The sequence below is a fragment of the Mobula birostris genome, chromosome 19 (genome assembly GCF_030028105.1).
Source record: "Mobula birostris isolate sMobBir1 chromosome 19, sMobBir1.hap1, whole genome shotgun sequence".
NCBI classification, from domain to species: Eukaryota; Metazoa; Chordata; class Chondrichthyes; order Myliobatiformes; family Myliobatidae; genus Mobula; species Mobula birostris.
The window spans coordinates 8,521,893-8,549,198 of record NC_092388.1 but is presented as its reverse complement, the minus strand read 5'-3'; the positions used below and the strand labels follow the sequence as shown (position 1 = coordinate 8,549,198).

Genomic DNA, 27,306 nt, shown 5'->3' with positions numbered 1-27,306 from the left:
GGGGACCTGAGTAATATAGAAAGATTAAACAGTTAGGATTTTATTTCTTGGAATATATAAGATTGAGAGGAGATTTGATAGAGGTATACAAAATTACAAGGGTACAGACAGGGTAAATGCAAGCAGAGTGAAAAGTGAAAAGTTTAAAGGGAACATGAAGGGAAATTTCTTCACTCAGGGGGTTGTAAGAGTGTGGAATGAGCTGCCAGCAGAAGTGTTACATGTGAGATTGATTTCCATGTTTAAGAGAAGTTTAGATAGGTGCGTGGATGGTAGGGGTATGGAGGGCTATGGTCCAGGTGCAGGTCAATGGAAAGAGGCAGCTTAAATGGTTCAGCACAGACTAATGGGCCAAAGGGCCTGTTTCTATGCTGTACTTTCTGATGGCTCTATTTCTCAAATTATCGTGGAGGTGTGAGGGTGTGTGGGAGGGTGGAGGAAAGAACCAAAAAGCAGAACTTTCTAAATGAAAAAAGGAGAGAGATTGATGAAAAGAAAAAAAGCTGGGCGTGTTCTATATTAATATTAATTTAATTTGTTTTTATACAATATATTATTTTTAATTTATAGTATAGTTTATGTAGTGCACTCTACTGCTGTCACAAAACAACAAATTTCACGACATATGTTGGTGATAAGAAACTTGATTCCTAGCCAGGCCAAATACAATACACTGAGGCAGCTCACAAAGAGGGAAGTAATACAAGCAAAATGTGAGTGCAAAAAGCAAAAAGGCAGTTGATACAAAAGGGAATCTAAAAGTCTTTATAAGCTGGTGTGACAGTAAGAATTGGAGGGGTTAATTAGGATGGTGGCAAATCACTTCTGTTGTAGACCATGATTGCCCACGTCACAGCATGTAATGATGATAATGATGCAAGAATTAGATAATTGAAGGTATTTTATGCATAGCGACAGAGATAATGACTGAAATTGTGACTGTGTCCTTTGCTGAAGAAGAGGATGCTGTTCGTATGGACAGCAAGAGACATTTTCCCAGGGCAAAAATGGAAAGTGTGAGGGGGCAGAATTAAGGTCATTGGAGGAAATTTTAGGGGGGATGTCAGGTGTAGGTTTTTTAATGCAGAAAGTTGTGCATGAAAGGCACTGCCAGGGGTTGTGATAGAGGCAGAAACATTAGGGGCATTTGAGAGATTCTTAGGTAGACACCTGGATGATAGAAAAATGGAGGATTATGTAGGAAGGAAGGGTTAGATTGATCTTGGAAAAGGTTAAAAGGTCAACACAACACTATGAGCCGAAGGGCCTGTACTGTGCTGTAATATTCTATGTTCTGTGTTCTATCTCAGTAGATTGTAAGGTAGTAGACCTGATAGATTGAGTGAAGGAGATAAGGAGGTACAATATAAGATTGACTATGCTAATTAAGTGAGTAGGCCTGGGTGGAATTAACTCTGGGTAAGTAGCAGAGACAAGAATAGAGGTTCAATGGGAAATCGAAACAGGACAGTCTGTTTATAATCCTCCCCCACTGTGCCCCTTCACTCTATTCAACAAGACTTTAAGCTGATTTTTACTTCTGCTGCATTAACCTCCTCTTTCTCTACAATTCCCTTTCAAAGTGTTTGCCGTAACCTTCCAATCCTCCTTGACCAGAAGGGAGGTGCTTGGGGGCGGGGGGTAGTGGTGTTTGTGAGGGGGTGGGGGAGGGAGGGAGGAAGAGGAAGGTGGAGGATAACGTTCCAGGTTTCTGGAAGTTCACATCACGGATGATCTTACCTGCTCCCTTAAAATCACCACTTTGAAAAAGAAGGCACGGCAGCATCTCCACTTCCTAAGGAGATTGAGAAGCAAGACACCACCCCCACCCATCTTAACTGCATTTTATAGGAGCACCATTGACACCGTCCTGACAAGCTGCATCTCCATCTGGTATGGGAGCAGCCAAGCATCAGATCCGAGATGCTTACAAAGGACTGTGAGAACAGCTGAGAGGATCATATGGGATCTCCCTACCATCCATTGGGACACTTATTAAGAGCGCTGCGTACACAGGGCCCTTAATATCATTAAGGATCCCACCCATCCATCCAGGATCCTTTTTGACCTTCTGATGCATAAAACAAGAATGGTCAGGGTGAGAAACAGTTTCTTCCCTCAGGCCATTAGGCCTCTGAACTCCCTGCAGCATCGCATTCAAAGTGACACTGATTAATCTGCTTTGTACCTTACAATATTTAATTTATGCACTTTAGTTTGTTTATTTATGTGTAATCCATCTGTAGATTTCATCCGTACTTTTGTAAGTTATTATGATAATAAACTTGACGATTTGAAAAGGGGAAGGGAAAGGGAGAGAACAGAGGGAAGGAGATGGGGAGGGAGGGGGGATGGAAGGGAGATGGGAGAGAGGAAGATGGGTCACTATGGTAGGCAAAGGAAAGAAAGTGGGAGAATGGAATAGTTGAGGAAGGAGGAGAGAAAGGACAGGGTACTCTGTACTTAAATCCGAAAAATGGCAGTTCCACACCAGATCCTTGTATATCAGAAACTGGATTTCCTAAATAAATAGAGCTCTGGTTTAATTCTATGAGCACCGATTCTGGGTACCTATAAATAGCAATGGAATCTTTCTTGGTGATGCAGAGCAATCCCTACCTATGGCTCGTGCTTTATATGAAGTATAATGATAGTCAAAATCAAAGTCAAATTATTATTAAAGTACGTATATATCTCCATATACAACCCTGAGATTCATTTTCTTGCAGGCATTCACAGAAAAAAGAAATACAGTAGTATGTATGAAAAACAACACAAATAAAAATTGACAATCAATGTGTATAAATATATATTGCGCAAAGAATATATAAATAAATAATACTGATAGCATGAGTTGCAGAGTGCTTGAAAGTGAGTCTTTAGGTTCAGTGTTGAGGTAAATGACATTATCCACTCTAGTTCAGGAGCCTGATGGTTATAGGGTAATAACTGTTCCTGAACCTGGTGGTTTGGAACCTAAGGAATCTGTATCTCCTATTTGATGGTAGTGGTGAGGAGAAACTGCAGGTGAGTTGAGCATTTCCACAAGAACTGGGCTGAGGCTGCTCAGACTTACTTTGAGTAGGATTGTTAAGCATTAAAAATTGCACCTCATTTGCCTCAGGAGGATTTGCTACCAATTATCAGGATTGTAATGAAACTCATCACTTTTTGGATTAAAGTAACTACACAAGTGAGGTGTGCATCATCAAGAAGTACAAAATCCATATACTTACTTCAACAGGGACAGCTGCTGGAGGCACAGGAGTGTACTGGGGAATGTAGGTCCCTTGCATAGGCGCGGCAGCAGTCATGTACTGTAAAAATACAAAGCATTACATGAACCTTCTCTGCTTGGATGAAACAATGATTAAAAACAAACTTTCAAAGTTCAGCGTGTTGCAAAACATCATAGAAAATCAGAAAAGTAAAGACTAATGAGAAATTGGGATATTAAATTCCAAGACAATCTGGTAATATTGAATAATACTACTAGATAACATGGCTTAAGTGTTTGACTTTGTGTAATTTCCCAACAGTCAAACTGAATTAGAAGAAATTAATAAGGAGAGACTGAGTAGATTAGGACTTCATTCCTTGGAACGCAGAAGATTGAGAGGAGATTTGATAGAGTTATACAAAATTATGCGGGATATAGATAGGGTAAATACAAGCAGGCTTTTTCCACTGAAGGTGGATGAGATTACAACTAGAGGTTGTGGTTTAAGGGTGAAAAGTGCAAAGATTAAGGGGATCATGAGAGCAAACTTCTTCACTCAGATGGTTGTGAGAATGTGGAATGAGCAGCCAGTGTAAGTGGTCAATTTCAATGTTTAAGGGAAGTTGGATGGGTATGTGGATTTCAGGGATATGGAGGTCTATTGTCCCAGTGTAGGTCGATGAGAGTAGGCAATTTAAATGGTTTGGCACAGATTAGATGGGCCGAAGGCTCTGTTTCTATGCTGTACTTTCTATGACTCCATAATGTCCTGGTTAAGATTTTTATTGCTGTGCTGTAGATACTTAATTTTAGCAGTTCTGTAAGAGCAGTATGTTCTGCTTTTAGCATGTTTGGGTTTAAGCTAAAGATAAGGGGCTATGTTGTTGAATTTAGGAATGTTGTGTCAGCCTATTAGGATGGTGGAATTAGGAGAAGGTTCCACAGAACGCTAGACAGATGTTATTGAGACAGACACTGGTATGGGTTGAGGTCTTTTTGGCGGCAGCTGGAAGACAGAAGGAAAGATGGCTGAGGATGCTGTTCCTATTGAATAAGGTGCTTTGTGCAGTTGAATGGCTTTGAGGAGGAAGGACCAATAATCCCATGGGGGAGCCCATGTGTTTGAGAGGGATTTCGAGCAACATTCAGAAGATGGTATGCTTTCACACAAACCATTGGTCCAACGTGTGAGTTAAAGACAATTTCAAGATGAGCTCCAACGTAGGTGCACATTTGGACTGGATCAACTGTAATGGGCCCTTTTTATTAGTTTTTCTTTTCTTTTTCCTACTAACTGTTCAAGAAAGCTGAAATTTGTAAATATATTTTCTTTATAATTGTATGCAATGTACAATCTGTTATTTCTTGCTGATGGCTAGTTGCAGGGGGGCAATATTTACACAGGATTTGCACAGATCGGGGTTTGGGTGGTTGAGACATCCCAACTTCCTGGTTTTGGTGGGACCCAAGTCATACTGACCTGAGGGCTACGGAGTTTGAGAAAGGTGGTTTTCTCACTGCTAGTCCAGTGGCTGTTAGTGAGGGGCTAATGAGTTGTGTCTCAAGACGCCCTATAAGAAGGAGTTTCAACTCTAACTCTTAGCTTGCTGACAAATTCCTGTCTGTGGGGCTGCAGCTTATTTCCAAACATGATTCAGTCCAACTCCTGTATATCACTTTAGTGCTGTAACATTCGCCATAAAACAGTCAAAGATTCGAAGTACCTTTATTATCAAAGTATGCATGCTGTATACAACCCTGAGGTTTTTCTTCCAACAGACAGCCACGAAACAAAGAAACAATGCAGAAAATAGAATAAATTTAAGTACCATACTGCTCATCTACCTTCTTCTGACTACTTGTATTCTTGTAACACGGGTTTTATTTTTCTGTGTTTAATCTTCTGTAACTTCCCCCCAAAATTTAAGTTTCCAATATAGCATTTATTCAAGTTTTCCTCTTGATCAGTGCAGTGAAATCACAAGTGCTGTTCGTGCTGATTTGCTGCACTGAATTTGTCAGTTACAACTCACCAGAGATGCATTGGAATTATTCTTTAACAGTTTTAATTCCTTGAGAAGGAAGCAATCCCATAAATTAGACAGCAGTAAATGTCTTTAATGGCAGAGTGACAAATTAAATCATTAAAAATTTCTGAGCATTAAAAACCACCATATTTGCATAAGGGCATTTTGTAACTTAAAAATTAGCGTTATTTGTCACATGTACATTGAAATACAGAGTGAGATGTGTCATTTGCTTCATATAACATCGGTGAGGATTGTGTCGGGCAAGTGTTGCCACCTCTCTGGCGTCCACATGACATGCTTGTAGCTCACTGACCCTACTTGTACATCTTTGGATTGTGGGAGGAAACTGGAGCATCAGAAGGAAATCCATGCAGTCACAGGGAGAACATACAAACTCCTTACAGACAGCGATAGGAATTATACCCAGATTCATGATTGTGACATGCTAACCACTACACTACCATGCTGCCTCATCTTTTCAAGATGGTTGTCCATTAAAGGGACATCTTTTTACATTATATGCTGATGACTTGGATGATGGAAATAGTGGCTTTATTGCAAAGTTAGTGGACAACACGAAGATAGGCGGAGGGGCAGGTAGCTTTGAGGAATTAGAGAGGCTACAGAAGGACTTGGACAGATTAGGAGAATGGGCAAAGTAGTTGAATGTGAAATAGACTGTCTGGAAGTGTATGGTCATGCACTTTTTTAGAAGAAACAAAAGGTGGACTATTTTCTTAATGGAGAGAAAATTCAAAAATCTGAGGTGCAAAGGGACTTGGGAGTCCTTCGCATGATTTTCTAAAGGTTCATTTGCAGGTTGAGTTAGAGGTGAGGAAGGCAAATGCTATGTTAGCATTCATTTCAAGAGGACTAGAATATAAAAGCAAGGATGTAATGTTAAAACTTCGTAAAGCACTGGTGAAGCTTCACTTGGAGTATTGAGAGCAGGTTTGGGCCCCTTATCTTAGAAAAGATGTGCTGAAACTGGTGAGGGTTCAATGGAGGTTCATTAAAATGATTCCAGGTTTGAATGGCTTTTCATATGAAGAGCGTTTGATGGCTCTGGGCCTGTATTCACTAGAATTCAGAAGAATGAGGGGTGACCTTATTGAAACCTATCAAATGCTGAAAGGCTCTGATAGAGTAGATCTGGAGAGGGTGTTTCCTAAGGTGGGAGAGTCTAGGACTAGAGGACACAACCTCAGAATAGAGGGCAACCTTTTAGACCAGAAGATGAATTTCTTTAACCAGAGAGTGGTGAATCTGTGGAATTTGTTGCCACAGCTGGTTGAGGAGGCCAAGTCTTTACATATTTTAAGGCAGAGATTGACAGATTGTTGATTGGTCAGGACATGAAGGGATGGGATATGGGGAGAAGACAGGGGTTATGGAGAGAAGACAGGAGATTGGGGCTGAGAGGAAAATTGGATCAGCCATGATGAAATCGTGGAGCAGACTTGATGGGCCAAATGGCCTAATTGTGCTCCTATGTCTTATGGTCTAAAGATGTAAATTAAGGAGTTTTTCTTTCTTTGAAGTGTGTGACTCTTTGGAATTCTAAACTCATGATTACTATGGAGATAAAATCATTGAATATGCTCAAAGAACATATATGTAAATAAAGTATTGATATTTGGACTACAAATGAGTTATCAGTTATGAGGAAGAGAGGTACAATAAGCAAAGACAAAAGAAAATGTTTTTAGGTACAATTAACTGACTAAGATGTGGATTTGGACTAAGAACAAGAGGTTTACAGTACATAAGATCCAGGCTGTGGTTCTGCGTTAGATCTGACATTTCCACATTTTTGTGTAAATTACAATTTTTAATGGTTAATTGTTTGATAATGGAGGCATCTTCTGGCTGCACAAAATATAGGATCTGCACTCAGTGGCCACTTTATTAGGAGCCTCCTGTAACTAATAAAGTGTACACAGAATGTACGTTCATGGTCTTCTGCTGCTGTAGCCCATCCACTTCAAGGTTCAACATGTTGAGTATTCAGAGATGCTCTTCTGCACATCACTATTGTAACGTGTGGTTAGTTGAGTTACTGTCACCTCACTGTCAGCTTGAATCAGTCTGGCCATTCTTCTCTGACCTCTCTCATTAACAAGATGTTTTCACTCACAGAACTGCTGCTCATCGGAGTTTTTTTGTTTTTGTACCATTCTCTGTAAAATCTAAAGACTGTTGTGAAAACCCTAGGAGATCGGCAGTTTCTGAATACTCAGACCACCCTGTCTCGCACCAACAATCTTTCCACAGTCAAAGTGACTTCGATCATATTTTTCCCCATTCTGATCATTGGTCTGAACACCAAATGAACCTCTTGGCCATGTCTGCATGCTTTTATGCATTGAATTGCTGCCACATGATTGACTGATTAGATATTTGTATTAATGAGCAGGTGTACCTAATAAAGTGGCCACTGGGTGTATATTTGGTCACTTTGTCATGGAGTGATTATATTCATTTTAGCAATGTTTACAAAGTACATTACAAAAATGCTGATAGGGAACAAAATTGTGGATTAGTTTACATCAAAAGTCATTCTGCTATACATATATATAAAATATGACACTAGACTACATCACTGGAATTTCTGTTCTTGGTTGATGGTGAGCACAGAATTACTGGAATGCTGTTAAAATCCAGCTGTCCTACTGTTGTCCTTCAGGGGGAGAAATCTGCCGAATTTATCAATATGTAACCCACCAACATGGCTGACGCCTCTGTTCTGGACCAATGAGAAACAGGTAATATATACCGCATTCCCAGGAGCCAGTTGAAAGATAGATGTGCCAGAATTAAAGGAGTGCTCATTAATACTTTTTTCAATATTTTAATAAGAATAAATTTATTGTAGTTGCTCCCTGAAGGCACTCAATTTTCCATCACATTCTTTTTGTGTATATTCATAAAAGATGTCTGAAGTGAAGCTTCCAACGTCAGTGATTTTAAGCATCTGGTTTGAAGAATCTGAACAATCTTCCTCATTACTTTAATTATTTCCATGTCAGTGCAGTATCCATCTTCCCAGTAGGCTCTAGGGATTGACGAGCATTTGGCTCTGTGGGTTCTGAAGTGACTGATGGGGCCAGTGAGGGTGAGTGGGTAAAGAAATGGCAGATGGAATATAGCGCAGAGAAGTGTGGGGTAATGCACTTTGCTAGGAAGAATAAAGGTGCAGACTATTTTCTTAAAGGAGGAGAAAATTCAAACATCAGAGGTAAAATTGGACTTGGAAGTGGATTTCTTCAACGTTACCCTGCTGGTTGCGTCAGTAGTTTGTTCATTATGTGCCGTGTTGTATGAAATGGGCGCTCATGGAATTTCTATGAACATGATTATTCTTGGCAAATTTTTCTACAGAAGTGGTGTACAATTGCCGCCTTCGGGGCAGTGTCTTTACAAGATGGGTGACCCCCAGCCATTATCAAAATTCTTCAAAGATTGTCTGCCTGACGTCATTGGTCGCATAACTAGGACTTGTAATATGCAGCAGCTGTTCGTACGACCTTCCACCACCTGCTCCCATGAATAGTCAACTTTTTGAGCCGAGACCCTTCATCAGGACTCACGTTGACAGGTAATTCCTCTCCATAGGGGCTGCCCGACCTGTTGAGTGCCTCCAGCATTTTGTGTGTGATACTCCGGATTTCCAGCACCTGCAGAATCTCGAGTTTGTGTTTAGCTCTGAACCAGTCTTGTGTCAGAGAGACATATAATGAAACAGAATCACAATCGGGTATATTATCAATGAGGGATGTCTGAAATTTGTTGTTTCCTGGCAGCAGTACCATGCAAAACATAAAAATTACTAAAAAAAAACTGGTTTAATTGTTGCGCTGGGCAATATCCACAAGATAGAGGTCAGAGTAGTATGGAACAGCCATGTTTTTCCACATCCACAGCCTGTACCCAAAGCTGCCTTCTGCCTCAGCAAACCATCTCTGGTCTCCCAACATCTCATCCCTTCACCGATGAGCAAACAAAAAACTGCAAATAAAATTACTGTGCAAAAGTCTTAGGCACATATATATAGCTGGGGTGCCAGGGCTTTTGCACAGTACTGTATTGGTCAACGATGGAGTGGAGAGTGAGTTTGTAAATCTGGCGGGAGCAAACAGGTGTTGGGAATGGTGAAGGTGGAATGTCACGGGAGGAGTGTGGGATAGGTGGCAGAGAAGGAGTACCAGGGGCAGGGTGGCATGGGTGCAGACACACCCATCCCTGAGATACCAGGCAAGGTTATTTGATTTCAAACAATTGGTTTATTGATCATTACAGAATGTCTCTCTGGTTCTTTCTGCTCCCTGCACTCCCCCTTCCCCTTTTCCCAACCATGATTCCCCTCTCCCTGCCCCCTTCCCACTCTCAGTCCACAACAGAGACCCAGATCAGAATCAGGTTTATCATCACTCACATATGTCATGAAATTTGTTGTTTTTTTTTTGCAGCAGTACAGTACAATACATAAAATCACTACAGGACTGTGCAAAGGTTTTAGACACCCGAGCTACATATACTGTATGTGCTAAAGGCTTCTGCACAGTAATCTAAAACATTAGCTTTATTGTATGTACACCAAAATATACAGTGAAGTGCATTGTTTGCATCATTGTTTTCCTGTTTGCAATGTGCTGGGGGCAACCCACAAGTGTTGCCACGGTTTCTACACACACACACTTACACTCTCACTCACTCCTGTAAACTCTAGGACAGGCTGTCTCAGCCTCCATTGTTAACTTCACTTTGAAAGCAGAGCAACTGTCATCGGACTGAGTGAGTGACATGTTAATTCACAATCCCGCAGAGTTGGGTTTTTGGCTGACTGCTCTGTCACCTCTAGAGACGTGGCACCAGAATGCACAGCCTTTAATGGATTGGATTTTGCAACGGAATTGTGCAGCTCACATTACACAAATGAGAAAAGACATAAAACCACGTGCCATAACGTTAGATCTGCAAAATATTATTTGGGGAAGATTCGTAGAGGTTTACAAATTATGAGGGGTATAGACAGGGTAAATGCAAGCAGGCACCGTTCCCTCGAGATGAGTGAGACTAGAGGTCGTATAATACAGCGTGTCAATCTTCGGCACATATATATAGCTCGGGTACCTAAGACTTTTGCACAGTACTGCTGGAAAGAAAAATATAAATTTCATGGCGTGAGTGATGATAAACCTGACTTTGATATGGGTTACTACTGCAGACTAAGAGTGGGAAGAGGGCAGGGAGCAGAAAGCACCAGAGAGATGTTCTGTAATGATCAATAAACAAATTGTTTAGAATCAAATTAACTTGCCTGGTGTCTCAGGGCTGGGTGTGTTTGCACCTGTGCCAACCCCCCACCCTGGCATTCCTTCTCTGCCACCTGTCCCACACATCTCACCCTTGCCATTCCCAAAATCCTTTGCTTCTGCCAGTTTTACAAACTCGCTCTCTGCTCCATGTTGACAAATACATTACTATGCAAAAGTCTTAGGCAACCCTAGCTATATATTTCTGCCTAGAACTTTTGCACAGTACTGTAGCTTAAGGGTGAAAGATGAAATACTTAAGGGAAACCTGAGTGGAACTTCTTCATTCAGAGGGTGGTGTGAGCGTGGAACAAGCTGCCAGCAGAAGGGGCAGATGGGGGTTCAATTTCAGCGTTGTGTGGAAGAGTTGTGGGTCAAAGGGACCAGGCAGAATAACAGTTTGGCATGACTAGATAGGCCAAATGGCCTACTTCTGTGCTGAAGTGCTGTATAATCGGAAATGTGATACATAATAATGATAACTCAACCAAAGCGAATCACATCCTAAGAGACTAAAAGAAAATTATGCAGACTAAAGGAAATCAGTTTTAAAAAATATACTTGAGTATTAGATGGTTCAGCTCTGGCGCTCAGATAGAACTGGAATTGGCAAAACATGAAATTCCTGTTCATATTGGAAATTCATATTATCAAAGCATCAGTTCCAGGAAAGACAGAAACAAATAGAAATGATACAATCATCAGGAGTTGTTCACAGATTTTCAAATCTCAGAGGAAGGCACTTAGGAGCTGAGCAGAAATTTCTTCAGACAGAGGATGGTCAATCTGTGCAATTCTGTAAGAAGCCTCCCCATGACCTCTAGTTCTAGTCTCACTCAACCTCAGTGGAAAAAGCATGCTTGCATTTTACCAGATCTATACCCCTCATTATTTTGTATCATCATCATCATTAGGTGCCATGTTGTATGATGTGGGTGATCATGGTTTTTCCACGACCATGATTATTCTTGGCCAATTTTTCTACAGAAGTATTTTGTCATTGCTTTCTTCTGGGCAGTGATTTTACAAGACAGGTGACACCAGCCATTATCAAAATTCTGAGGTGCAAAGGGTCTTGGGAATACTTGTGTAGGATACTCTAAAGGTTCAGTTGCAGGTTGCGTCTGTGGTGAGGAAGGCAATGGGATGTTAGCATTCATTTCAAGAGGACTAGAATATAAAAACAAGGACGTAATATTGAGGCTTTATAAAGCACGAGCGAGGCTTCACTTGGAGTATTATGAACAGGTCTGGGCTCCTTAGGACACAGCCTCAGACAGAGATGAAGTGGAATTTCTTTAGCCAGAGAGTGGTGAATCTGTGGAATTTGTTGCCACAGGTGGCTGTGGAGCCCAAGTCATTATGTATATTTAAGGCAGAGGTTGACAGATTTTTGTTTGGTCAGGACATGAAAGGATGTGTGAGAAGGCAGGAGATAGGGGCTGAGAGGAAAAGTGGATCAGCCATGATAAAATGGCGAAGTAAACTGAATGGGCTAAATGACCTAATTCTGGTCCTATATCTTATGGTCTCTAATGAATACTCTGCAGAGATTGTCTGCCTGGCATCAGTGGTCACATAACCAGCACTTGTGATATGCATCAGCTGCTCATACAACCATCTGCCAACTTCTCCCATGGCTTCATCATGTGACCCTGATCAGTTGGGGGGTGGAGTGGTGCAGGTGTTCCACCTTGTCCAAGGGTGACCTGCAGGCCAGTCAGGAGCAGGAATGCCTTACACGCCCTGTGGTAGAGACGTATCTCTACCACGCCACCTGCTACATAAGGAAAGTGACAACACTATTATGTAATTGTTCCTTTTATTCCTCTTGACTATTTGGAGGCCTAGAACACAATCAAAAGGTGATCATTGCCTTTTTATTTCTCAGCTGCACCCACAGTCGTCCAAGATGAAATTACTTTCAGGAACACACACACAAAATGCTGGGAAACTCAGCTGGTCAGACAGCATCTACGGAGAGGAATAAGAAGTTGATGTTTTGGGCCTAGACCTTTCATCCTGATGAAGGGTCTCAGACCAAAACATTGACTGCTTATTCCCCTCCATAGATGCTGCCTGACCTGCTGAGTTTCTGAAGTATTTGTGTGTATGTTACTCTGGATTTCCAGCATCTGCTGAATTTCTTGTGTTTATTTTCAGTAATTTTATCTTGGACTACTCATGTAATGTTCTCCTTATTCATAAATGCAACTTCTCATCCCCTATTTCCTTTATCTCTATTCCGCCTATAGCCCCCCGTACTCTGGAAAAGTTATCTGCCAGTGCTATTCCTCTCTTAACCATGTTTGCCTAATGTCTACAATATCTCCATTCCACATCCTGGGTTTATCCACCTTATCTGTCAGGTGTCATGTATTGAAATAAGTGCATTAGCCTTTTCTTGCTCTGCATCAGGCCCTTGTCTATGTTGTTCACTGAACTTAGTGTCGTTGACTTCTACATCAATGTCAGTCTCTCATCTGTCTCACTAGTGCTTTGGATTCCAAGCCTATGCCAGTCTAGTTATTAACCCTCCCTAGTAGCACAAGCAAACCTGCCCCCCAGGATCTTGGTCCTGCTCCAATTCAACTACAACCCATCCCTCCTGTATGGGTCACCTTTGCCCCACAAGAGATGCTGAAGCACCAAAAATCTGAATCCTTGCCCATTGCACCAACTCTTCAATGATACATTCATCTGTCTTTTTTCTATACCTGCCCTCACTAGAAGGTGGCATTGGGAGTTACAGAGGGTTACTATCCTCGAGACCCTGCTTTTTTAAACCCTTTGCACAACTTCCCTTTTGAACTTCACAGGATCTCAATTCTTTTTCTACCATTAAAAGTGCATTGTCCTGATGAAGGGTCTCAGCCAAAACTGTTGAAATTCCTTCTATAGCTGCTGCCTGAGCTGCTGAGTTCCTCCAGCATTTTTCTACTGATGCAATGTGTATCCATGTAGACAATAACCTCAGGCCAATTATTCACCTTCCCCCTTCAGAATGCTGAGCAGTCACACAGAGACATTCCCAATCCAGGTCTGCTTTCCTTACCTGATCTGGTTAATATTAACTTCTGCCCAACTGCATTATGGTTAATGCTTAACTATTCTTTGAAAAGGTTTGGCAAGCCACATAGTTACGTTGAAAAAAATCAACACAATAATGTTAAAAAAATAAAAAGCTGGGTGTTACTCTTGGTGAACCATTGTAGATGGAAAAGGTTGATTGATTTATCTATCTATTATTTATTTAGAGGTACAGCGTGGAACAGACCCTTCTGACCCTCGTGCCACACTGCACAGTAATACACCTATATAGCAGTAGCCTAATTATAGGAAAATTTACAATGACCAATTAACCCACTAACCAGTACATCTTTGGACTGTGGGAGGAAACCCACGTAGTCATGGGGAGAAAGTACAAACTCCTTGCGGGCAGCAGCGGGAATTGAACTCTGAACTCCAGTGTTACAATAGCACCATGCTAACCACTGCAGTACCATGGCGCACACACCAGTGAACCTCAGAAAGGGCTTCTTACAATCATTTGGCAGCTGGTTGGGATCATAGGAGTCATCATTAAGATGGCAAAAATCTGAGGCTTCTCCATGACTCTTCCAGATGTGCCCTACTCCACAGCTAGAAAATTTTTTGATGCAGCCGACTGGTAAACAGTGTAACAAAAAACAAAAATCTGGAGGAACTCAGCAGGTTAGGCAGCATGTATGGAAAGGAATAAACAGTTGTAGTTTCACATCAAGACCATTCTTCAAGACTGGAAAGGAAGGAGGAAGAAGCCAGAATAAAAAAGGTGGAGAGGAGGGGAAGGACTACCAGCTGGCAGGTGAGGGAGGAAGGTAGGTGGAGGAGGGGGAATGAAGTGAGAGAAGCTGGGAGGTGATGCAGAAAGGGGAAAGGGTTGAACAAGGAATCTAATAGGAATTTGATGGTAAACAGAAATGAGAAGACCTGATTTTCTACAACATCGACTGTGAAGTCTCTGAGGTCTCCCTATGTCAGGTTAGACAAATTCATGGAAACATCCTGATTATGACCTGCTGTTCCTTCCTAGCTGACAAGTCAGTACTCTGCAGGGAACATCAGATAGAACAAATACTGCCTGAAGCAGTGTGGCTCCAGCAGTCAAGGAGATTCACACCGTTCAGGACAAAGCAGCTCACGTAATTGGCTGTCCATTCCATGACTGTGCACTATAACTGTCAGCCACACACTGCAGCAGCTCGCAAGTCCCAGACATCTGCTATTTGGAAGAATGAGGCACACAAATACGCAAGAACATCACCATGTGCAAGTTCGCCTACAAAGCACACCACATTCTGTTTTAGGGTTATATTAGAAATACTTCTTCATTGTTAGATCTCAGGATATTCAACAGAAGACTCAAATACTTCAGGAAGGGGGCTCATCATCATCTTCTCATGGGCTATAAAAGCTGTCCACACCAGCAATCTCACTCAACATAAAATTAATCAAAAATGTAACATTCCTTTTTGAGTATACCCTTATTGTTATCAGTAAACTCTTTAAATCTGTATCTTTGACTATTCTTTTGATAATTGGTCCCAGTGTGACCATGAAGCACCATAGAACATCTTACTCTATTAAAGTGTAATTTTTAATTCAAGTTACCTTAAGATGGATCTTAAATTGGTCCTAAACACAATAATTTTTGCAGATGCTGGAAATTCAGAGGAACACACACAAAATGCCGGAGGAGCTCAGCAGGTCAGGCAGCGTCTATGGAAATGAATAAACAGTTGAGATGCAGGCTGAGACACCTCTTCGGGACTTGGATGAAGGATCTCAGCCCAAAACATCGACTGGTTATTCATTTCCATCGATGTTGCCTGACCCGCCAAGTTCCTCCGTCATTTTGTGTGTGTTGCTCTTAGCTTGGTCCGCAGTCATATATCACAGTGCGAAATATTGAAATAGACATAACAGAGAGTCTCTTGGCCTTTTGATAAACCTGAGTTTTAACCATTAATACCCAGAGCAAGGTATAGTTCATGACTCTCCCTGTAAAGTTTTGGTACGGTTTCTGATAAATTAAGACATTGCTGACATGTTATGGAAGAGATGAAATGTTTCAGTTTGAATTTGTTTGATATCTCTATGACTCACTGTTCCTGCTGTGCCCAGTGACAGGTGATTCATCTGCTGGGTCAAGGGTCCCATCATACTGGCTGGCTGCATGGACATGGTGTGGTCCATTGTGGGCGTTATCACAGCACCCTGAAAGAAATTCAGCAATTCCGTGTGAAACATTTTGCGTCAAGGCAGAATACTCTTTATAAAATCAATTTGACACTTATAAATACTATCATTTCTGTGAAGCAAAATGCATGACAGTGTAACGGTTAGCACGACACTATTACAGCTCAGGGTGTCAAAGTGCGGAGTTCAGTTCTGGCATTGTCACGAGGAGTTTGTACATTCTCCACATGTGACTCTGGTTTCCTCCCACATTCCAAAGGTGTACTGGTGAGTAGGTTACTTGGTCAGTGTAAATTGTCCTGTGATTAGGCTAGTGTTAAGTAGGTGGGTTGTTGGGCAATGCAGCTTGTTGGCCCAAAGGGCCTGTCTACGCCCTATTTCTAAATAAATAATAATAAATAAATCTATGATGACGCCTGTACGTATAATCTCCAATTCTCGTGTTCACGAGCTTGTAAAGGGATAATTAACATCCAAATCAGAAGCATCTTTCGGCTGAAAACTGATGACCCAAAACAAAAATAGCTTCACCTACCAATAAAAATACAGATTTGGATTTATACTTACGTGTGTATTGTTAGACAGATTTAAAAAAAATTGATATTGAAACGGGAGATTCGTTTTGTTTGTCACATGTACATTGAAACAAGGAGTGAAATATGTCATTGGTGTCAAACTAAACCAGCAGTGGTTGTGCTGGGGCCAGACTACAGGTGTCACCATGCCTTTGGCCGCAGCAGAGCATGCATACAACTCACTAAACGTAACCAAATGTAATTAGAATGTAGGAGGAAACCAATACAAAATGTACTGTCTCTATTGTATTTTCATTAACAGTAAAACAATGAATATATGTAAATAAGCAACAGGACTCATCCTTTTTCCTTAAAGGTCCATAATTATTATTACTAATTCATTAATCAATGATAATCTCTGCTTAAAATTACCATGACGCAGGAGAATTTTTTTTTAGCAGATTATCGCTTATTTGAGAACACGCTCGCTAAAAGGTTCGCCACGCCTGTCTTTAGAGCATTAATAAATCTGAGTTAGATGTAGCAGGGCACCTAGTGGTTTCTGTGAGCAGTGTGATGAACCTTTAAATAGTGGACTTTTGGTTTTTAGCAAGTTACTAAAAGCCCAAGTTAATAATCTCACAGTGAGGGGAGCCAGACTGAACAGAGAAACCATATCACTTTTGCTTTAGGGACATTGAAAAGATTCTTAGGTAGGTACATGGATGGTAGAAAAATTGAGGGTTATGTAGAAGGAAAGGGTTAGATTGATCTTGGAGTAGGTTAAAAAGTTAGCACAACATCATGTTCTGAAGGGCCTGTACTGTGGTGTAGTGTTCCATATTCTACGTATGTTAACCAATCAGACTGTAGACTTTAAATTGACACAGTACCAGGACTTGGAAAAAAGTGTTAGCCTGAATGGGTGAAGTCACTGTCAAACCAGGCACAAAGAGAAAATTGAGAGAGAAAAGAAAACTGGATTAAGGAAAAAAATGAAAATAAAAATTCTGATTTGATGGAGAATGGACGTGATAGCACAGAAGAACATCTGGAGAAATTTCTGAAATGCCCATCCACTGCTGTCGTCACTGTGTGGTCGGGAATCTTTCGGAGGGTAGGCCTCAAAATCCCCGACCTTGCTTGCTTTTGGCGACCGAGAAGGAGGTCGAATCGTTCGGCAGAGATGCCGCTCAGTACTCGGTGTCGGAAAGCTGATCAGAGCTCGAAGTTTTCGGATGACTCAGTCGGATTGTGGTCGGCATGGCAGGGAGAAATTTTTTCTTCCTTCTCCCATCTGCATGAGATGTGGGACATCTGAGAAACTTTGAACTTTACTGTGCTCACAGACTTCTTCATCAAGTTATGGTATTGTTACACTGTTTGTAACTATATGTATAATTATGTGGTTTTGTCAGTTTTTTCAGTATTGGTTTGTCCTGTGTTTTGTGATATCACACCGGAGGAAATAATGTATCATTTCTTAATGCATGCATTACTAAATGGCAATAAAAGGGGACTACGTGTCTTCATAATCTAGAAAAAATATAAATATAAATAAAAATGTAATTTTTTTGAAAATTTTGTACAATATTGAATACCCAGTGTTATGAGAATGCATATTTTTGATTAATTGTAGTGACAGTAAGGTTTAATGTACTGAAATATTAAGTATTGAATTTACTATTTTCTGAAATATTTAAGGCAGAGGTTGATAGATTCATGATTAGTCAAGGCATGAAGGGATACAGGGAGAAGCAGGAGATCGGGGTTGAGGGAAAATGGATCAGCCAGGATGAAATGGCAGAGCAGACTCGATGGGCCAAATGGCCTAATTCTGCTCTCATGTCTTATGGTCTTATTATCAACTTGTTAAAGGACTGATTAACTTTGTAATTAGGTAACAAAACTTACCAAACCGAGTTTCGTCTGTTTCATTTGTGTAAATATAACTATTTCATACCAGTCATATCATTGGTGAGGCAGGGTGTAAAACGATGTTTTAACAAAGCCAGTCTTGGTGCAGCCACCGATTGGATATTTGCATTTATCCAACTGATGATATTCGCCTCATTAAAACAGCCGGTAGAAACCTTCACCAAAAAGCCCAACTGCTGTGTGTGGCCAGACAAATTTAACTTTTCAGCTATGCACTAAAAAGACAGGCAGAGACAAAAGATAAAAGCATGCACATTCTGGATTGCAGGAGTTTGTACTAAGGCTTTGTGCAGCCTATGCAAAGTCCCATTTGGGAAGGACCACATTCTGGGCCAGGAGTTCCCAACCTTTCTTAAGCCATGGACCAATACCGTTAAACAAAGGGTCAATAGATCCCAGAGTGGGAACCCCTGGTCTGGGTTCCTTCTGTTACCCCACATGGAGTGGCTGAAATGGGTGGGAAAGACCATCAGACATGAAAGGGTGTATCATCCCAGAAGGCCACATAAGTTGTTATGGTGCTATTGGTTTCTAAAAATATAGTTATCACATTTGAATATAATTGCCATTATGGAATTTAAAGTTACATTGTTCCTTTTTGTACATATTTTTATTATTATGAATACAACCTTTTTGAAATTGAAAAGTAATTGCTCATGGTTTTCAAACAATAATTCTGATGTTTGCACATCATAGCTCAATTGACATCCATTAAACCATTCAGATAAGATTAATTTTGCCTTCTGATTTACAAAACTATGATTTAAAGTGTTTTAATTCATTACTATTTTCCAGAGATCAAGTAGAAATTCTCCATGTCAAGTACATGTGAATCCTTTCCAAAGCAACATTGAGCTCAGTTAATACTCTCGACTGAGAGCTAATAACACAAGAGTCACTTGATCTCAAATGTACTATAAGTGAAACCCAGAAGCAAGTGGATCAGAACTATTAATTGTATTCAGGAATTTTTAATTTTATATATTTAGAGATAAAATCTGGAACAAGCCTTTCCGGTCCTTCAAGCTGCGCCACCAGCAACTCCAGATTTAACCCTAGCCTAGTTACGAGACCATTTACAATGATCAATTATCTACTAATAGATATGTCTTTGGACTGTAGGAGGAAACCAGAGCACCTGGAGGAAATCCACACATTCCACGGTGAAGACTTATAAACCCCCTTACAGAGGATGCTGCAAATTAATTTGGAAGTCAGACACCCCGAACTGTAATAGCATCACACAAACCGTTACGCTTCCATGGTGCCCCAATTTTCTGAGATACTTCAAATTACATTGTTATTTCTGTAGCTTGTCCAGGAGAGCTGGGGAACAGCAAGTACAGTACTATAAAAGCTTGTTATTATAGCAAGATTTCCTTAAACATTAAGTTATTCATGAAGATACCAGGATAAGCAGGCATTTTAGTATCTATCTCTTAAGAGGGTCTAGTTAGCAATGGTGTAAATCAGAATAGCTGTGAGCCAGTAATAGTCTCTTGGCTGCTGTGTCACACTGTATTTGTATTGTAAATCCAGAAATCTGTGCTTGGACAGGTAGTGTTTTAGAAATTACTTCACTTATATTTCTGAATTGTTTTCACAACATTAACGGTTTTGAAAGGAAGATGACCTAAATGATCACTGATTCACCGGAAATGACGGTCTTTATATGATGGGAAGGGACAAGGTAAAAAAGGCAGGTGATACAAAAGCCTGTAAGCATGGTCTGTCTTCTCCCCTCTCCCATCAGGCAGAAGATCAGAATCAGGTTTATTATCACAGACATTGCTCCTGAAATTTGTTGTTTTGTGGTAGCTGTACTATGCAAGACATAAAGAGTTACTGTAAATTACAATTTGGTGATGGGGTGGAGATACGTCTCTACCAAAGGAGGTGTAAGGCGCTCCTTCCCTCCACTAGCCCGCAGGGCACCCTTGAGCAAGGTGTAGCATCTGCTTAGCACCCCCCCCCCTTGCCCCCCCCGATCAAGGTCATGTGAAGCCATGGGAGCAGGTGGTGGATGATCTTACGAGCAGCCGGTGCATATCACGTCCTGGTTATGTGACCACTGACCACCAGACAATCTCTGAAGAATATTGATAATGGCTGGGGTCACTTGTCTTGTAAAGACACTGCCCAGAAGAAGGCAATGGCAAACTATTTAAGTAGAAAAATTTGCCGAGAACAGTCATGGTCATGAAAAGACCATTGTCATCCACGTCATACAACAAGGGACAAAATGATCGAATGATTATGCTATTTTTTTTTAGGCATCCGTTAGTCTTGCAAGACCATGGATCTGCGCCTGGAAAGTCTTCACTCTCCAGGGCACAGGCCTGGGCAAGGTTGTATGGAAGACCAGTGGTTGCCTGTGCTGCAAGTCTCCCCTCTCCACGACACTGATGTTGTCCAAGGGAAGGGCATTAGGACCCACACAGCTTGGCACCAGTGTCGTCGCAGAGCAATGTGTGATTCAATGCCTTGCTCAAGGACACAACACGTTCCCTCGGCTGGGGCTCGAACCCACGACCTTCAGGTCACTAGTCCAATGCCTTAACCACTTGGCCACGTGCCCACACAATGCTATAATAATAAATAAATAGTGCTAAAGAGGAATAGTGAGGTAGAAGATGCAAAAGCCTGAAAGCTTACTCCACCAGGCTTAGGCATGATTCTACCCTGCTGTTGTGAGATGTTTAATGGTTGTCTAGTATGATAAATTGGACTCCTGACCTCACAATCTACCTTTTATGATATTGCTCCTTATTGTTTGCCTGCACTGTACATTTTCTGTTGCTGTTACACTGTATTCTGCATTCTGTTATTGTTTTCCTTGTTTTAACTTAATGCACTGTGTAATGGTTTGATCTGTATAAACAGTATGCAAGACAAACTTTTCAGTGTACATTAGTACATGTGACAACCATCAACCAATTCCAATTCCATCTGCCATTGGTACATGGAAAAATTTGAGAAAATAGATTTGTATGGAAGGGTCCCTTCAAAGGTGCTAAACTAGGAGTGGAGGAGGAGATGTCTAGTGATGATCGGCAAGATGATTGAAAGATAAAGGTTCGTCACAGTTCCATCAAAATTTACAATAAAATGTGTCGTGTGTCAACAACTAAACAGACCATGGATGTGCCAAGGACAATCTGCAGATATGGCTATGATTCTGGCGTGAAAATATCATGCTGAAACTTACTAACTGTACATCTTTGGAAAGTACAAACGTCTTCGGCATATGTAAAAAAAATTCTGTAACACAAAGATGTTTTCAAAAATAATGAAATGAAAAGATTCTAAATATCAAAAAATTACTTTAAGTAATAGTAAACAGAAAAAAAACTAAATCAAATCAATGTTTGATGTGACCATCCTTTGCTTTTAAAACTGCACCAATTCTCTTGCAGTTTTATAAGAAAATTGATTGGTGGGTTGTTCCATGTATCTTGGAGAACTTGCTAGTTCTTCTGCTGACTTTGGCTGTCTCGCTTACTTTTGTCTCTCCGGGTAATCGCAGACAGCTTTGATGATGTTGAGATCAGGGCTCTGTGGAGGCCATACCATCTGAAACCATATAAAAAAAACCTAGGGTGCCTAAGTTTGTTGCATTGTTCTGTATGTGAGAGGAAACTGAAGCACCCAGGGGACATTCACGCGGTCACCGGTCACTAGAAATATGTACAAACTCCTTACAGGAATTGAACTTGGATTGTTGGTGCTGTAAATCATTATGCTAACTTCTTCCATCTGGACTTTGATCCTTGTCACAATACAGTGACTGGTACACTGTAAGTGTGGTTTATCAGTTATAGTTCTTGGTGGATTACTGAGTGAGGCTAATTACTGGTGGGCATCAATTAATTTTGGACTGCTCACCACATCAAGGGTGAACTGTGTTATCTTCTGATGATTTACAATGACATAAAATTTCTTGTTGGTAATGGGATGAGCACAGTTGTACAAACTGTCTGTACTTTCTGTCTGAGTCATTATAATGAATGCTGTTTACTTCCAAACACAACCTTATTTCAATTATCTTTTATGGGAAACAGACTTGGTTGCAGCTTATTCGGAGTGTGCTAGTACTGATTCACCCACAGTTATCAACCGCATTTTTCTAAATTGGCAACTCTCCTGGGTGTTCTGACAGTCAGCTGTAATTTACTTTTTTCACAATTACCACTGCTTTTTATTAACAATCATCATCTCAGCTCTGACCTTAATCTAAAATGGCCCTTCAATCCATTGCAGTTCAGAATGATATCTAACAGTTTTGTGAGCTGCCCACAAAACGTCACCATATATCGCCAGTATATATTCCAATCTACACCTATTCCCTTTTGACATGACACGTTTGAGCAACATGTTTGATAATGAACAACAATAAAAATTAAAGACTTGCTTTACTTGTCACAAGTACATCGAAACATTGAAATGCATTGCTTGTGTCAAGGATGTGTTGGGGGAATCTGCAAATGTCACTATGCTTCCAGCAGCTACATAGCATGCCTGCATTTACTAACAATGACTAGTATATCTGTGGAATGTGGGAGGAAACTGGAGCACATGGACGAAATCCGGGTGATCACAGGGAGAACGTATAAACTCCTTACAGACAATGATGGGAATCAAACCCCAATCTTATAGCTGACTAAGATAGCCATAGATGGTACTAATTTTCATGCTTTATGTTAACCTAAAATACTAGAAGAGTATTAACATAATTCCGTTAAAATAAAATTCTATTAGGCTGTTGGTACTTTCTGGTTCATTACAGTGTTTATACAGGCATCAGTAGCAGAGTTGAAGTGACTGTAGACTAGCCCCATAAGAACTGGAATGTCTTGCCAGCAGTATCACAAGATTCATCGACTTTTTAGTTATTAGGTAGCATAATGGTTAGTGTGATGCTATTACAGCTTGGGGCATCAGAGATCAATTCCAACGCTGTCCCTAAGGAGTTTGTACATCCTCTGAGTGCTCTGGTTCCCTCCCACATTTCAAAGGTGTACAGATCAGTAGGTTAACTGGTCATTATAATGAATTGTCCTGTGATTGGGCGAGGGTTGCTGGGTGCTGTGGCTCATTGGGCAAGAGGGACCTGTTCCACGCTGTACCTCGAAATAAATAAATAAATCTATGGATGGGAACAAGGGAGCCCAACACCCTTCGGTCCACCTGAACTGATTTCAGTTCAAGGTACCATCTGTTGTGTACATACATCTACTGATGCTTCTGGACACATCTTCAGTGATGTTCCTGGAATCATCGGGTGTTTCGGGTCTTTCAACATCATACAACCTCCTCCAGATGACCCAGCCGGGGCTGATCAGACCCCAGCTTGTGTCCAGATGGCTAGCTACTTATGACTCCATGGCTCCCCTCTTTTGAGCCACAGCCATCTTGAGGCCCTCTCTGCCGCATCGGTGGTACTGCGGATGGCTCTCCTCTTCCTCTCTCCCTCGATGCCCAAAATGCTGAAGGCTCTAACTAAGGAACAGGCTGTGAATCCCCTACGGCCAACCTCCACTGGGAGACACCTCGCTCTCCATCCAGCCTGCTGACAGTTGCTGACCAGTCCTGCGTACTTGGAGAGCTTCCTTTCAAAGGCCTCTTCCAAGCTATCTTCCCATGGGACTGTCAGCTCCAGCAGCACCACTTGCCTAGTAGACTCAGACACTAGGACAATGTCTGGTCGCAGGGTGGTGGCTGCGATGTTGTTGGGGAACTTCTAAATAACCCTAAGAGTCATTTTCTTGTGGGCATGTGCAATAAATCCATAATAGAATCAACAAAAGACTACACCAAATTGGGCATTCAACCGTTGTGTAAAAGACAAAAAACTGTGCAAGTACAAAAAGAAAGTAATAATAATAAATAAATAAACAAAAATACTGAGAATATGAGATGAAGAGTCCTTGAAAGTGAGCCCATAGGTTGTGGGAACAGTTCAGTGATGGGGCAAGTGAAATTAGCCCCTTTGGTACCCCTCTAAGCTCAATTCTCCTACCTTCTCCCTGACTAATAAAGAACTTATCTAACTCTACTTTAAGTATACCCAGTGACTTGGCCTCTGGAGCACCTGTGGCAGTGAATTTCACAGATTCACCACACTCTGGGTAAAGGAATACCTCCTCATCTCTGTTCTAGAGGGATGTCCTTCTATTCTGAGGCTATGCCCTCAAGTCCTGGACTCCCTCACTTTAGAAACATCTTTTCCACATTCATTCTATCTAGGCATTTCTTAGATGTCAATAATCTCTCCTCAAATGCCAACACATCTTTTCCTGGAAGAGGAGCCAAAACTGCTCACAGCTTACATGGGAGGTTTTGTATACTTAAGTAGCTGTGCCCGAGGGATGAATATATCTATGTTTTTGAAGTATTCTTATCGATCTGTCTTTTTAGTATTTTTCTCATTGACTTAATTACCAATACAACCCAATCGTAGTAACTATAAACACAAGAGCTTCTGTAGATGCTGGTAATCCAGAGCAACACATGTACACAATGCTGGAGGAACTCAGCAGGTCAGGCAGCATCTATGGAGGGCAATAAACAGTCAATATTTCAGGCCAAATCATCAAGACCGATGATCAGGACTGGAAAGGAAGGGGGAAAACCAGGTGAGGGGGGTAGGGTTGGTGGAATTCTTGCCACAGGCGGCTGTGGAGGCCAGTCATTCAATATACTTAAGGCAGAGGTTGATAGATTCCTGATTAGTCAGAACATGAAGGGATATTGGGAGAAGACAGAAGATTGGGGCTGAGAGGGAAATGGATCAGCCATGATGAAATGACGACGCAGACTCGATGGGCCATATAGCCTAATTTTGCTGCTGTGTATTATGGGTGGGTGGGGGAGGGGGAAATTAAGACCATAAGACAAAGGAGCAGAAGTTGGCCATTCGGCCCATCGAGTCTGCTCCGCCATTTTATTATGAGCTGATCCATTCTCCCATTTAGTCCCACTCCCCCGCCTTCTCACCATAACCTTTGGTGCCCTGGCCATTCAGATACCTATCAATCTCTGCCTTAAATACACCCAATAACTTGGCTCCACTGCCGCCTGTGGCAACAAATTCCATAGATTCACCACCCTCTGGCTAAAAAAATTTCTTCACATCTCTGTTCTGAATGGGCGCCCTTCAACCCTTAAGTCATGCCCTCTCATACTAGACTCCCCCATCATGGGAAACAACTTTGCCACATCCACTCTGTCCATGCCTTTCAACATTTGAACTGTTTCTATGAGGTCTCCTCACATTCTTCTAAACTCCAAGGAATACAGTCCAAGAGCGGACAAACATTCCTCATATGTTAACCCTCTCATTCCCGGAATCATTCTAGTGAATCTTCTCTATACCCTCTCCAACGTCAGCACATCCTTTCTTAAATAAGGAGGCCAAAACTGCCCACAGTACTCCAAGTAAGGTCTCACCAGTGCCTTATAGAGCCTCAACATCACATCCCTGCTCCTATACTGTATTCCTCTAGAAATGAATGCCAACATTGCATTCACCTTCTTCACCACTGACTCAACCTGGAGGTTAACCTTAAGGGTATCCTGTACGAGGACTCCCAAGTCCCGTTGTATTTCAGAACTTTGAATTCTCTCCCCATTTAAATAATAGTCTGCCCGTTTATTTCTTCTGCCAAAGTGCATAACCATACACTTTCCAACTTTGTATTTCATTTGCCACTTCTTTGCCCATTCTTCCAATCTATCCAAGTCTCTCTGTAGACTCTGTTTCCTCAGCACTACCGGCCCCTCCACCTAGCTTCGTATCATCAGCAAACTTAGCCTCAAAGCCATATATTTCATAATCCAAATCGTTGATGTACAACGTAAAAAGAAGTGGCCCCAACACGGACCCCTGTGGAACACCACTGGTAACCGGCAGCCAACCAGAATAGGATCCCTTTATTCCCACTCTCTGTTTCCTGCCAATCAGCCAACGCTCCATCCACGTATGTAACTTTCCCGTAATTCCATGGGCTCTTATCTTGTTAAGTAGCCTCATGTATGGCACCTTGTCAAAGGCCTTCTGAAAATCCAAATACACAAAACCCACTGCATCTCCCTTGTCTAGCCTACTTGTAATTTCCTCAAAAAATTGTAATAGGTTTATCAGGCAGGATTTTCCTTTAAGGAATCCATGCTGAGTTCTGCCTATCTTGTCATATGCCTCCAGGTACTCTGTAACCTCATCCTTGACAATCGACTCTAACAACTTCCCAACCACCGATATCAAGCTAACAGGTCTATAATTTCCTTTTTGCTTCCTTGCCCCCTTCTTAAATAGTGGAGTGACATTTACAATCTTCCAGTCCTCTGGAACCATGCCAGAATCTATTGACTTTTGAAAGATCATCGCTAATGCCTCCGCAATCTCCATAGCTACGTCCTTCAGAACCCGAGGGTGCATTCCATCTGGTCCAGGAGATTTATCTACCTTTAGACTATTCAGCTTCCTGAGTACTTTCTCTGTCGTAATTGTGACTGCGCACACTTCTCTTCCCTGCCACCCTTGAGTGTCTGGTATACTGCTGATGTCTTCCTCAGTGAAGACTGATGCAAAATACTCGTTCAGTTCCTCCACCATCTCCTTATCTCCCATTACAATTTCTCCAGCATCATTTACTATTGGTCCTATGTCTACTCTCACCTGTCTTTTACTCTTTATATACTTGAAAAAGCTTTTAGTATCCTCTTTGATATTATTTGCTAGCTTCCTTTCATAGTTAATCTTTTCCCTCTTAATGACCTTCTTAGTTTCCTTTTGTATGCTTTTACAAACTTCCCAATCCTCTGTCTGCCCACTAATTTTTGCTTCCTTGTATGCCCCCTTCTTTGCTTTATCTTTGACTTTGACCTCTCTTGTCAGCCACGGTTGCATCCTTTTTCCATTCGAAATTTTTTTCTTTTCTGGAATATACCTGTCTTGCACCTTCCTCACTCCTCGCGTAAACTTCAGCCACTGCTGCTCTGCCGTCCTTCCCGCCAGTCCCTTTCTAGTCAACTTTGGCCAGTTCCTC

General features: G+C 41.4%; 1 protein-coding gene across 7 annotated transcripts in view; it reads right to left on the bottom strand.

Annotated features, from left to right (window-relative positions):
• LOC140212421 (RNA-binding motif, single-stranded-interacting protein 3) overlaps positions 1–27,306 on the bottom strand; it is a 1,294,896-nt gene that overhangs the window by 22,175 nt on the left and 1,245,415 nt on the right. For all 7 annotated transcript variants that reach the window (XM_072283183.1, XM_072283184.1, XM_072283188.1 and 4 more), the window contains 2 exons: positions 15,714–15,824; positions 3,237–3,317 (listed from right to left, as the gene is read on the bottom strand). In XM_072283183.1, the coding sequence (XP_072139284.1) occupies positions 3,237–3,317; positions 15,714–15,824 (192 nt within the window). The remainder of the gene's footprint in view (positions 1–3,236; positions 3,318–15,713; positions 15,825–27,306) is intronic.